General features: G+C 36.5%; 2 protein-coding genes across 7 annotated transcripts in view; one reads left to right on the top strand and one right to left on the bottom strand.

Moving 5' to 3' along the window:
* Nucleotides 1–8,747, bottom strand: part of LOC121855595 (protein CASP-like) — a 48,782-nt gene extending 40,035 nt beyond the window's left edge. For 2 of the 4 annotated variants that reach the window (XR_006086818.1, XM_042350645.1), the window contains exon 1: nt 8,665–8,738. The gene's annotated coding sequence lies outside the window, so the exon portion shown is untranslated. Of the gene's footprint in view, nt 1–8,664 lie in introns of all 4 variants that reach the window. The other 2 variants (XM_042350646.1, XM_042350644.1) reach the window with 2 other exon arrangements.
* Nucleotides 8,748–9,048: 301 nt separating this feature from the next.
* Nucleotides 9,049–14,887, top strand: part of LOC121855594 (membrane-associated protein Hem-like) — a 96,370-nt gene continuing 90,531 nt past the window's right edge. For all 3 annotated transcript variants that reach the window (XM_042350641.1, XM_042350642.1, XM_042350640.1), the window contains exons 1-2: nt 9,049–9,218; nt 13,591–13,695. In XM_042350641.1, coding sequence (XP_042206575.1) covers nt 9,114–9,218; nt 13,591–13,695 — 210 coding nt within the window. In that variant the 5' untranslated portion in view covers nt 9,049–9,113. The remainder of the gene's footprint in view (nt 9,219–13,590; nt 13,696–14,887) is intronic.

The raw sequence follows: 14,887 nt of genomic DNA, 5'->3' as shown, positions 1-14,887 counted from the left end.
TATCGGAGAGTTCCGGGTTTGAGGGATTCAGGCTAATGGAGATATTATTATTGCATACAGTATTTGAATTATTATATACAGTACTAGAAAAAGTAAGAGGAAAGAATGTTCTTGACATCCCCATTAAATCAAATCAAGTTTGATTCGGCATAAAGTTAAAAATACAATACGTATACAGGTATTTCGAAGCACACCAGGTACTGTACCAGCGTATGCCTCATATCATAATTGTTTTGAACAACTCAAACTTTTCATGAATTAAATGAGAATTACACTTTTATTTCAACATATCAAATATGACTTCACTACAGACAGTGTATGAATATTCACTGTCTTCAAACTTCAGAAATCTCCAAACTCCAGCAGTAAACTCGTGATAGCTCGGAATTTCATATACAGTAAGTCCTCGTTTAACGTTGTCCAAGACAACGTCGTTTAGTTATCATGTCGCTACTCTTCAGATACCCATGATTCTGACAACGTCCCGACTGATTCGTTATAACGTTGTCACCCAACACGGACTACTTTGTATGGATCATCACCCTCTCCCATCTTGGCGCGCCACTCTCTCTCGCGGAGCGTCACAGCGTCCCCAGTCTTTGTTAAGCTTCCACAGAGTACGTGCATGTTTAAGTGTTTTTGGTCTAAATACTGTACTGTAACCATTTGAAATGGCTTCCAAGCACCCCTCAATTGATAGTAATGTTAGTGTTGTGAAGAAGCAATACAGGTATCAAAATGCTCATCTTGTGTAATAAATAGTGATATCTTCAATAGCCGGAACAATTGGTGCAGAGCACTTCCGGGAAGGAGAGATTTCCTGGTAACGACGATTCTCTCAAAGCAGAAAAAATCCCCCATCCCTGGAATTTTTCGGGTAATGGAAGAATATTTTCGGAAGTTCCAGAATGATGCATTATTTCATCTCTCAAAGCGGCACGGAGGTACGGGCGGAACGAATCAAGCGTGAGATCCATCAAGATTCGGCAGAAGGAAATTCGTGAAAACGTGTCTACAAGTGCATCATTTACTGCGAAGGTGACTAGCCAGGTTAGAGACAACTCTAGTGAAGGTGGAGAAGGCATTAAACATCTGGGTGGAGGATATGAACCAGAAACGTGTCCCCATCGATGGCAACATGCTCAGGGAGAAGGCGCTGTCTTTATGACCAGTTTAAATCTGAGGTTCCTGAGGGCAAAGCATCCACCAGCTCTGAAAAGAACTTTTAAAGCTAGTGCAGGTTGGCTCAACAGTTTCAGGAAGCGTTTCAACCTGAAAAATATTATACTCACTGGCGAATTGGCATCGGCGGACGAGGCAGCTGCACGGGTGTTCCCAGATGAATTCAGTAAATTGATTGAGGAAAGTGGATATCTTCCGGAGCAGGTCTTCAACGCTGATGAAACAAGTTTGTTTTGAAAGAAAATGCCAACCAGAACCTACATTTCCAGTCCGAGAAGCAGGCCCCCGGATTCAAGGTTGCGAAGAACCGCGTCACCGTCCTGCTATGTGGCAACGCAGCAGGGCATATGATAAAGTCAGGCATGATTTATAGGTCTGCCAACCCTCGCGCTCTGAAGAGAAAAAATATGAATCTCCTCCCCGTCTACTGGCACTCAAACAAGAAAGCCTGGGTGACAGCAGTACTTTTCCTTGAGTGGTTCCACAGCTGTTTTATCCCCGAGGTAAAGAGCTACCCAGAGAAGCTGGGCCTGCCTTTCAACGTGTTGCTGGTCGTTGACAATGCACCAGGCCACCCGGATGCCATAAAATTTGCACACGATGAAGTCGAGGTAGTATTCCTTCCACTCAACACCGCCTCCATCCTCTCGACCAGGACGTGATTCGGGGAGTTAAGGCATGGAGGACGGCATGTTATGGCATGCCGGAAGGATTTCAACATTGCCAATTGTATCAGTTTTGTGAAGGAGGCCATGGATGCACTGAAAACAGACGGTTAATTCGTGTTGGCGGGCACTGTGGAGTGACTTCAAGGGATTCCCTACGATCGACTCTGAAGTAAAGCACATCGTGACGGTGGGCAGGGCTGTAGTCGGTGATGGGTTTGAAGACATGGTCGAGCAGGAAACTGAAGAGTTAATTGAAGGGCACAGGGAAACTCTGACTGATGCAGAGTTGGAGGAAATAGTGAGAGCGGACGTAGAAGATGGTGGTGGCGACGACGATGATGAAGAACAAGAAGAGTCAGCATGTTGGGATATACTGTACACAAGTTTAGTGAAGTGTTTCAGTGGCCGAGCGCTTGAAAAACTTAGTGTCTGAGTATGACCCCTCTACGGAGCACAGCATCAACTTCTCACGAGGTCTTACAAGCCTTATGGCTCAGTATAAGAATATGTTCCAGAAGCTTAAGAAACAACAATGACACCTTCCCATCACCATGTTCTTTAAGAAAACCTTAGCATCAACACCATCAGCAGATCAGCCAATGCCCTCAACTTCTTGCAGTGACCTTGAGCTGCCCACATCCTCCCCTGCATCGCTATCTGACCTTGATGATCCCTCCACGGTGACGTTGGAAGGGGATGAATAATATCAAAACAACAACGCATGTCTGTCTACATACAGGTAATGTCTGTGTTCTATTAATGCTCTTATGCACTTGATATTACATTACAGTAGCGATTTATGAGTTCTAGTGTATATGTATGTATATATAGTGAATTAAGGGAGTTTTAGGAGTGTTTCTGACTTTACACGAGGTCCCAGTACAGGTGCTCCTCTACCTAAGAACATTCAACTTAAAAACTTTTAGAGATACAAACATCATCACTGAAGGGGGTTACCTGCCAGAACAGGTGTTTAATGTGGATGAGACTGGATTATTTTGAAGAAAATTCCAGATAGAACAAACATTACTTAAGAGGAGAAGAGTGAGCCAGGTTTTCAGGCTGTATTTAAGGGTATAACTGTACTAAATATCCATAATATTTTAATTTTTTACAATATGTTTGGTATCTACAGGAGTAAAGTTGGACTTACAAACAAGCCTCAGGAACGTAACTCATTCGTAAGTAGAGGAGCACCTGTACATACTATATACTGTAAATGAAAAATCTTTGTGAAACTACAGCTAAGTCTTAAATATGTTTTCCCACATAAATTTAGCATTATTCAGCTTATACAGTCTCTCCTCGACTTTCGACGGGGTTCCGTCCCGACGACCAGGTCATAAGTCGAAAAGGCGAAAATAATACACAGAAATTCTAAAATGGGTGTCTCCTTTTCTTCTCAGCACCACGAGAACTCTCACTTTTACGCTTGCCAGCCATTTTAAAGGGAATTACAAATGAAAATTTTGTCAGTACACAGCGCGATCACTAATGTTGGGACTCGAAAATAAGTAATTTGAAAAATATTTTATAAGACCATCGCGGTCGTATGTCCGGGTTGTCTAAAGTCGAGGAGTACCTGTACTAAACTAAACAATTAATTGTGTGAATGATTTTATATAATATTGCCACATCTCTGTTTTAAAGTTTTGTTGTTTAAACAAGGCACTGATGGGTGGGTGTTGCCCTTCTGTGAACACGTGTAATACAATCAACAATAAGGCTTCATTTTTATCAATATAAAAACAAAACTGCCACAGGAGCATCAGGAAGAATTAGCTGTTATAAAGGCACAAAAATACTCTCCCCAGTAACACACTAAAATAGTCAGATATTGCTTACAGAATGGCGGGAGCCTGGAGATTTAATCAACAAACATATATAAAAGCACTGAAATAACAAATTATCAAATGTTAACATCACTGGTATTAAAAAAAAAAAAAAAAAAGGCAAGATTCAATGAAATTTCAACATACTGTACTGAACTGAACTGTATTATGAAATACAGTAATGTATTAATTTCCCAACTTTCAACACTTGAATCATAATATTGAGATGTAACAAATAACATTCGTTTTGTCATATACTGTACCGTTTATACAGTACAGTGGGGTATGCAATAACGAACGGATCCTACTACGAATATTCCTATAACGAACGGTTTTACCTATAAAATTGAGAATGCTATAACGAACGAAACTCCTACAACGAACATTATTTAAATTTTTTTTTTTTTTTACTAACTTATTGTTTTTTTATTACAAGTATTAATGATATTGGTTATTTCAGGGGTTAAGATGCATATTTATGCACCTTTTTACAATTTTTACAATTTTAAATTATAATTTTCAGTGCTAAGTAGTTGTATTTGGGGGCCTGGAATGGATTAATCCTATAACGAACGAATGCTATAACGAACAAGGTTCTAGAACCAATTAGATTCGTTATAGCATACCCCACTGTACAGTATATTTAAAAACAGCAATTATGATGTAAATCATCATCACCACCACCATTTTATGGCCTTTTCCCACCCCTGCGTGCATTAACCATGATTGCCTAATGGGTAAAATCAAAATGGTACTCCCCACCCTCGATTACCACTGGAAATCCAGGTAATGGTATGTTGCCTTAGCACATAAACCCAGAAGATGCAGCAGAGACCAGGTAATGGGTACAGCTGTCATCAGGCATAATGAAGGAAAGTTTTATGGCTGGATGCCCTTCCTAACACCAACCCATTGGGTGAGAATAGCTGGCAAGGCAGGGTTGCAACCCCCTGAGGTAAACAGAGACTACCCACACACACTAAAAGAAAAGTAAATGATAAATATATGATTAAAGATCGTTTCAGCTTTTACAGTTACAGTAATTATAAATTTTTCTTACAATTTCACTTGCTTTAATTATTTATAATTTTCATTACTTGGGTAAATTTTTAAAAAATTATACAAAAAGCTAATCTAACCTAACCTTAATTATCTTACCTTATTTTATTTGAAATTGTTTAAAAAGGAAAATATCCTAAATTAGGACTATTCACAAATGTCACACGCATCCATGTTCAGGAGAGGCTGGATGCAAGTGAAGAGGAGTTTGGCAGGATATACAGGTACAGTATAAGGAATACAGATACAGTACAGTTATGCTACTCCCTATTGATTGACTGAAATTAACAGTATTAAATTCTAGAACCTCCTTGACGCTCATTGGTCGACCATTCATGACAACTAAGATGGTGCACTGAGGCCAAGAGAAATACAGTAAAACCTCGGTAAATCGGACTTCAATATATCAGAATTCACTCTTTTCGGACTCTCAGATGCTCTGGTCACCAGAAATACTTAAAAAAAAAATCTTATGAAATGAACAACACTTACTAAATACTGTACAGAGGTCCAGTCAGACTTACTATAAGCCTACTAAGAACTAAGACACTTGAGTATGTAAGCAGGCTGGGCTAATCAGGTGTTGCTGCATTTGTCAGGTTTATTTATTCATTGATTCAGTATTATATTCTCATATGATTGGCCTCTTATGGTTTATGGTTCATCATGATTAATATAACAACTTCAGTACTAGAGAAAAAATACATTTAGTCTGATTTATCGAGGTTCTACTGTGATGTAATTTTTGGTAATATCTGAAAACAGCACTACGATCAGTTGTTGTTCTATTTCGTTCATTTATTCCACAAATGTTCTTATCATTATAGTAAGTATTTTTTAAAAGAGGCGACAACTTTTTATTTAAATTATATGTATTTTCTTCTTTTATCTACTATCATAAATCACCTGTAGTCGGCAGGGGATGAGGGAAATTGCAGGGTAAAACACGGTGAAAAACTTTTCATATGACATTAATTATGTCTCTACTTACTTTGTACAGTCTTGGTCAAGATTCTTCGAACACTGCTGGAGACAGCTGGCAACTCAAGGCCGTTTGTTTACTATAGCACGTACAGTAGGGTCAGGCTATATCGCGACTTTATATAAAGATTTTTTATATCGCGGCTACCAAAATTATCAAAATTTTCCTATATATAGCGATAATTATTTTTATTTTGCGAGGGAAATTGGGCAGGAAATATTTGAAAAGTACCGCCATGGCAAACAAATGCGTTATTTGCTCACCAGCGGCGCCACCGTGGCTGCTCACTCACGCATTCATGCTGGCCCGCTCAGTCTTTCTGAGTGAGTGACGAGAAAGCAGCCGACTACTGCAGATTACGACTTCTAAGGTGAGTGTAAATGGGTTTCTAGTGACGTGCAAAGTGAAGTGAAGATAATAGAAAGCTTAATGGAAAAACTTAATACTGTAACTAGTATTTTTGGTTTGTTCGTTTATGATTTAACAAGGGTGGCAGTATGTGGTCTCCAGCAGTGTTCGAAGAATCTTGAACGAGACTGTGCATAAAGAAATTAATTACTGTATTTTTTTTATGGGATTAGCCCACCCAGGCACAGGTCAATGACCCACATCAGGGCCAAGGGGTAACAATAATAATAATAATAATAATAATAATAATAATAATAATAATAATAATAATAATTAATACAAATTAAGTAAAAAAAAAAAAAATAAATAAAATTTACTAATAATACAGTACAGTGAACCCTCGCTTTACGCGGTTTCACTTTACGCGTTTCTGCGTTTCTACATTTACGCAGTACCCTGCCAGAACTGGAATTCCCACTTTACGCGGTGCATCTACTCATATACCGGGTGAAGTATACTTTTTTTATTTAGCTCATAAAATTCATACAAATTACTCGGCCAGAATATAATTTACATTGCTGGAATTCTTACAATTTGATGATCATTTTGAATATAAGCATCATAGATTTTGCATTAGACATACAAATTTTAGATCTAATGCAAGTATTTTGTTTACTCAGAGCAAATATGTTATCTTTTGTGCAAAATATATGACGTGTATATTCAAAATATTCCTGGTCTTGCAAGGAATCCAGCAATGTCAATTATATTATCCTAACTTTAGTCTGAGGTATTATTTATTACTAAAAATGTAAATATACTGTTATAACCCAATCATTTCTCTGGTAGGGAGGGAAGGTGGGGGTGAGGGGTAGGGAGGGACCCAGGGAGCAGGTGGGAAGAGGGGGGGGAGGTGGGGTATTTTGATTGACAGATAGTATTTGGGTAAGTATATTTTGTTTATTTATTGAAGATATTTGTTTTAGCTCATAAAATTCATACAAATTACCGGGCCAGAATATAATTTACATTGCTGGAATTCTTACAATTTGATGAGCATTTTGAATATAAACATCATAGATTTTGCATTAGACATACAAATTTTAGAGCTAATGTAAGTATTTTGTTTACTCTGAGTAAATATGTTCTCTTTTGTGCAAAATATATGACATTTATATTCAAAATATTCCTGGTCTTACAAGGAATCCAGCAATGTCAATTATATTATCCTAACTTTAGTTTGAGGTATTATTTATTACTATACCTTAAAATCTAGTGGTTTTCCACCAAACATTTCTCAGAGAGGGAGGAGCCAGGAGTGTGAGAAGAGGGGGAGGGAGTTGAGTCCATTATTTGAATGGACATTAACTTGGCGACTGTATTTCTCTTAAATATTAATTGTGTGCATGTACCATCATAAAATTAAGATGTTATTTTTACTAGAACATAGGTGTTGTGTCGAAAAAAGTGGAGTTTGGGGGTCAGCCGGTCTCTATTTCATTTAATCCCATATGTTATGTTGTTCACTTTACGCGTTTCTCGCTTTGCCTCCGTGGATTCAATTGACCGCGTAAAGTGAGGGTTCACTGTACTAATACTATTACTACTACTGCTAATAATAATAATAAAGAAACATAAATAAATACAAATAAATTAAAATGATAAATAGTGAGAAACGATGTATGTACGTTGTGTTGTCAGTACTGTAGTAAGAAAACCCTGTAATTGTGTGTAAATGAGGCAGAAAGTCAGATCAGCAACTTGGGACTTGGTCACAATACATGTATTTGTGATGACATGGCCGCAGGGTCTACCATTAGACAACACATTATGCTTCCAATATCTTCCCAGGTGGTAGTACCTCCCTGTTTGGTAGCTGCCTACTACCTACCATCTTACCTACAGTAAATACTCCTCTGAATAATCTGCCAAGTTATCGTTTGTCGTCCATTTGTTTACAATCGATTCACTCGGTCCTCGCGTACTTTCACATCAGCAAAAAATGGTAAAATTACACCATGACACTTCAACAAAGTTGCTTTCATTGGTACTAGGTATCTAAATAAGAACTTTCTGTTTAATATGGCAGGGTGTCTGCCCCCTCCCCCCCCTCGACTAGGAAGTTAGGTAGTTTTCTTTGGTTGGTTAGGTCAAATTCTATTTTTGTGCTTAATATCATATTAGTGTGAAGAAAAAATTTCAACCAATTCGGACAAATCATTCTGGTGGTCACCCTCTTCTGCACCTTAACCAAAATGAACACAATTGAACAGCTCCTTCTGGTGGTAGTGCTGTTCTCAGATATGACCACAAACTTTCATGCATATGCTCACGTGTGGTATTTTTCCCCACGAGTTTTTCTAGTCAATTTCTTAAATCACTAGACAAACACCTTTAATTTAAACACACCTTTCACCCTAAGACTACGAAGTTTATACAAGCCACCAGTTAACAAGCCCTTCATCAAGTGGGTTTATGGCTTCGGCTCTTCTCTCGCACACATTCACACCACAGAAAGTAACACATGGTTCATACTAAAGACATAAGAATAATCTAGTAAGGTGAGGAGGAGTAATAGACATAATACACTGACCTGCCATCAACACTACGTGGCAGCCTCCTCCACAACACTGACACAGGTGTTCGGCTTCCTTGACTCTGGCTTCCATATTTTCTCTTCATAATTACTAGGAATTTATGATTTTACACTACACTAACAATAAATAATATTTAATAAACACTAATTATTATTAAAAAAAATAACATATAAGGTTTTAAACATTTTATAAAGCTGTATAATAAAGTTGAAAAACATTGTACAGGAACTCGAATATTAGATCATGATTATATTCCTTAATGTGAAAGTGGCTTCAAGAAATAACATTCTGACTTAGTAGAATTTATTAAGATAACTCTAAAGATAATTATTGAATAAAAAATTAGAAGTATAGTTATATGAAGGAGTGATATTGTTTATTAAGAACTGCAGGTACACCCCGCCGAGTGTTTGGGTGGAGGCCTTAACATGACGACCTGGTGAACATGGCAAGGAACCTCTCACCAACACAGCAGAAGATTGCTGAGAAGCTCTCCATTTTAAATGACAGGTGTTCCGGCATACTTACTAGAATCTACAACATCAAAAAGGTGCTTCTTGTTTCAATAATTAGTGTATAAGAGGCGGTATCATCCGCCTTGTGACTCAAGTGGGCGAGGCCAGCAATCATTAGTGTTTACATCTAGGTTTTGTGTCTCTCACTTTAGCACAATAATCGTGTTTTGTGTTGTGTGAAGGTGGAATGTGCTTACAGAGTCTTTGCCAAATGCTCAAGGGCATCAATAATATATCCTTCCACAGCGCAACTCTATAATGAACTTTGCTTCCTGTGTTGTAACTCGTGACGTGTTGGACTGACTCTCCCTGTATAACAGTATAAATTTAACCACTGTGTGTGTGAAATATAATATACATATACTTGAGATTATCTTCAACAAACATATTTTCCTCTTTAATGCAAAATATCCCTGAAGGTGAATTTTGATTTAGGTCACATTACTTGATCTTTGTCACAGATGAAGTTCGGGAACAAACTTCATTAGTACAGTACAAAAATTACTCGGTTAATATTAGAAAGTGGATATTTTGCCGTGAACGGCAAAGTTCTTACTGCAGTAATACTATTTTACCGTGAGTGCGCTCTGCTCTGATGAGTTAGTCGTCCATTACCTGCGAACAACATTTGAGTGATATGTGACTATTACTGGTGGCATTTGGCATTTATTTTGCAGAGTTGAAACTATTTAAGACACCTTTCTTCTATGGCATTTCCGTCGGAAATTTATATTTTTACAGTATTTTAATAGATAAAATTACCAACAATATGACTTGTTTAAAGTGGGCAGGGCTTTGAAGTCGAGGGAAAATTTGGGGTAAAATACTAAAAATAACACCAAACAAACATTTTTAAACCTGACCTAACTTTTCCTAACCTTTAAAAATGTTAAGAATCACTTTAGAGTTTATGATTCCCTCCTCATCTGATCACCCAAAACAACAGCAAATACTAAAAACAGAAAACAACACCATTACCTACTAAACAACTAAAACACGAATACGGTCAACTTTTTATAGTTTTAGCCCGAGTCAGTCACATATCATTCTCACGTTGTTCACTGGTAATGGACGACTAACGGATCAGAGCCGAGCGCACTCACAGTAAAACAGCGTTAGTACGTCTTAGTAGGAACTTTGCCGGTTACAGCAAAACATCTTCAGCCTTAATATTAAGAAAATCATAAATAATTTAAAATATATGAGGAAACAATGAAAATTGGAAAAAAATTTGAAATACTGTACCTAATAAGTATTGTCAGTTCATGTGTTTGTAATGTAGCATCAATGAATGGAAAAAAATGAAAAATAGTTTTGGCAAAGTTATTGTTGTTTTTAAGTCATAAATACTGTATACTGTATTATGTATGACTTCCATGTCAAAATTTCCATATACTGTAATCTTAAGTTAAACAAGGCTGTCCACCATTGTGTAATTTCCTCCAAAAATATGTTCTTCTCTTTGATATTTAACGATTATTTTCCCAAGTTTACATTTATATTTTCCATTTGCCCTTGCCAGATTGTATTTGGTGTTTTAAAGGGGAAATATGAATGAAGTTACAGTATTAAAAAAAATCCTTGTATGTACAGTAACATACAAGGAAAGAGTGTATTAGTTACTCTTTTACTAATATCCGTTATCTTTAATATTGTTTGCTTAAGCTTTGGAAATTTCATTTCAGATATTATCAAACTGCTATATGTATGTAAGTACTGTACTGTAGCTACATTAAACCTTTGATAGAGAATGACCCTCTAGAGAGAACACTCCAACAGATTGCTGTCTGCTAATTTAGACCAAATTTGATAGAGATCAAGGAGATCCAATAGTGAGTCACTGAATGGGACCCCCCAAATTATAGAGAATGACTAGATCTTATTAGAAAGTCAACCATTAGTCCATAATTATTATGGCCGAGAACAAAGGGTTCCAAAAGGGAGCTTCTGATCACCGAAAAATGAGCTTGATAAAGCATGGAAATTAAAATTTTAAAGATTGCTGCTGGGGATTTTGGAGGGATTTAGACTGCTTGTGTGGACTGTAAAAGTGTAGGCTAGCCATTTAAAGCTGTAAAGGTTTTTACCACTGTATTTCTTTATAAAGAAAATTATCTTTGTGGGTATGTAAGAATATCAGGAGTCCAGGAATGCATCCCTATTTTGCCTATAAGAATTTAATTTTGATAGCTATTGATTTATCTGTATGTCTTGAATATTATTTGTATGTTATGATAATCCATTGCTTTCTGATTGGAGTTTTTCTGCTTAAAATTCTCAGACATGCAAGATGTTGTTTAAATTTATACAGTACAGTACTGTAATCTACTTATTATATTACAGTAGAACAGTATATACATTTTCACATTGTAGTCTTGTAAACTGCTGACAGAGTACAGTATAAAAATAATAACAGTATCCTGGAAATATAAAGTAGGTAGAATAGTACAGTACGGTACTGAGAGGCCTTAGGAATTAAATGGTCATTGGGGATGTATCACTGTATTGTACTACTGTGTTGATGAGTTTTCTACCTGGGTGAAATGCTGGAGGTGGTACTAAAACTAACTCAGTTGCAAGAGTAAGAAGTGGTTGGAAGAAGTTTAGGGAATTGCAGCATTTATTGATGGCAAAAGGACATTCCCTTCACATTAAAGGAAAGATGAATGCAACTGCTGTGAGAAGGTTGTTGTATGGTAATGAAACATGCATGGGTATAGAGTACTACAGGTTGACAGCCCTTTATCCGAAATTCCCAAAACCGAAAAGCTCTGAAATTTTTTGAAATTTTTTTTTTTTTTTTTTATAACAGGGATTAGCCCACCCGGGCATAGATCACTGACCCACATCGGGGCCTGGGGGGCAAAAATATTATAATAATAATAATAATATTCATAGTAAATAAATTTTTAATAAAATACACCAAATACCCAATAATAAAATAATAATTACAGGCATAATAATTGGTTCTAGAACCTAAGTATAGCATAAAGGATTAATAAAATAAACAAAAAATATAATATAAAATTGCATAAATATGCATCTAAACCCTGAAATAACCAATGTAAAAAAATTTTTTAAAAATGTTCATAATTGATTTAATGATAATAATAAAATAATAAAATTAATTCGTTAACATTAATGCAGGAGTACTGTAATAATAAAATAATAATAAAGAAATACAAAAATGAAAAAAATATCAAAAGTGAGAAACACGACCTAGACCTATGAATTATTATTATTATTATAATTTTTATTATATTTTCGCCCCCCAGGCCCTGATGTGGGCCAGTGATCTATGCCCGGGTGAGCTAAAAAAAAAAATCATTCTGAAAACCGAAAAATTCCAAAATCCGAAATGCCTCTGGCCCCAAGGATTTCGGATAAGGGATTGTCAACCTGTAGTATAAAAGAGCTGAAATGAAAATGGTGAAGTGGATGGGTAATGTGACACTAAAAGATAGGAAACCTTGTTTAGAGCTAAGGGGGCGGCTGGGTATTGAGAGTATGGTCGAAGTTTTGCCGAGAGAAGACCAATTGCATCTAAAGGTGCATGAGTGAATATAACTTTGGATGGGGGGAGAGCCAAGGGTGGGTCAAGAATGACATGGGGAGAGGTTTTAAGAAATTTAATTTAGAGTTAAGAATCTGATAAGAGAAGCTACAAGAGACCTCACAGTTTGGAGATCTGCCATCAGGTAAACACAGCTCAAGAGGTATTTAAAAACTTGGCTTTTTTTGTTATTATTTGATAGTTTCATGAAAGTGTAAAAGACGTACAGTATACTGTATACCATATACATACTGTAGTAAAAAAATTTTGAAAATGTATCAAATTACCTTTTTGTAGGTTATAATAATGTAAGTATGCCTGATATATGGTATTTTGTGTTATTACAGTATGTCTATTAAATAGCAAAGAAATGCATGTTTCTATTTTTAGCATTTTATGGGTTGTATTTAATTAATGCATGTAAAACTATAGAAGAATATGAATGTTTTTCTCTGAAGTAGTAAAAAGTCAAAGAACTCATTATTAAAAAGTTCAGTTCAAAGCAAAGGACAATATACTGTACTGTACAGTACCTCTACTGTACTTGATTGCTTTTTGTGGGTGTTACTCTTGAGGTCTGTGTTGTGTACCTATGATCAAGGAATTTAGAAATTTCCCATTAATCAGTTGATTTGCCGGGCTAGTTATGATAATTTTTGTCTGAAAGTTAATGCTAAAATACCTAAATTTAGAATTAGAAATCAGTAATATTGAAAGAAGATGTTCTGTTTGTTCCTAATTTAAAACCGCAGGTAAAATATGGGGTTTATTGAGAAATGTACACTCTTCCATAATAACTGAAGAGAAAAAAAAGAAATAAATATCTTATTTATTGGGTTATTTTGTGTTTTCAGGCATGTGGGGATGCAAAATCCAAACCAGCATTCTTGTCTGACAAAAGTCTGGAATCATGTATCAAACACATCGTCAGAAAGTTTCCCAGCATCGACAGCAAGTCGGTAAGGACATACCTCAACCTCTTCAAGTACTTTATAGAATAAATGCATTTATTTTCATTAACTGTAAGTAACTGTACAGGTAATTGGAAAAAATTCTTCTTTTCTACAGTATCTCTGTATTAACTCTATTTGTCCCATTAAATTAGTTTAAAACAGGCAAATATTTTCTTTTGCTCTCGTATTAATTTCATAGCTCAGTCAGTGATCCTATCCTATCCTCTGGCACCTATTCTAACTTACCATGGTAATCATTGACACCCTCCTTTTCTAGTGTGGTCTGTCTTTCCCCTCCTACCATTTACATGTATTGTACTGTAGTACTACTTTAACCCTGCAATTCCCGCACTTACCATTTTATTCTGGCTACTGTGAGACGATTTTATTCAGCTTAGGGTAACCTCCCACAGCCAAAGGGTTAAATGTCCATGTTACCTTAACATTGTGTTCCTCAAAACTTACAACTTTGAAGTGATTATTTTGTTTCATAATATTTCTGTTGAACTTCTTTATTAATGGAAATTTTCCATTACAATTATATTTAATCCTTAATTGGCAACTAAGGATTCCATACTCCACCCCATATGTGGAAAAAATGGAATGCAAAAAACTGAAACATCTGCTGATGATGGCTGATGCCCTAACAGCTAACTTCCACTGATTATGGCTACCATTTAAGAGTTAAGGACAAATATAGTACAGGGGGCCCCCCAAATTCGCAGGGGTTAGGTTCTCAAAATGGCTGCGAATCGCCAAATCCGCAAATAACATTTGCGGACTGAGGAGGGGGGGGGGTTGTTACAGTTTTACTTGTGTACGAATAAATGGATATTCCCTTTGTGTTTGCCCTTAGGAAAAATATTTCTTTAACCTGTATTGTGCACAGGTTGAACCTCCCTAATCCAGCACCCTTTGGACCTGACCGGTGCTGGACTATAGAATTTTCCGAACCACAGGTGGTCTTTGTAAAATACATAGTATTATTGTTGTGCCAATCTGACGCATCATATTTAAAATTTTGCGCCTAATGTTTCTCTGGGCATGCTACACTGTCCTAAGGGCAAAGCTGTACTGTACATGTACTCAAAATAATGCACTAAATGATTACTAAAATTTTTGTCTAGTGCAAACTATAGCATGTTTATACAGTGGTCCCCCGGTTAACGAGCACAATTCGTTCTAGAAGGTTGTTCGT

Source organism: Homarus americanus, unplaced genomic scaffold (genome assembly GCF_018991925.1).
Source record: "Homarus americanus isolate GMGI-L3 unplaced genomic scaffold, GMGI_Hamer_2.0 scaffold48406, whole genome shotgun sequence".
Lineage (NCBI taxonomy): Eukaryota > Metazoa > Arthropoda > Malacostraca > Decapoda > Nephropidae > Homarus > Homarus americanus.
Note: the sequence above shows the minus strand (reverse complement) of the source record. Positions and strands in the feature narration are given on the sequence as shown.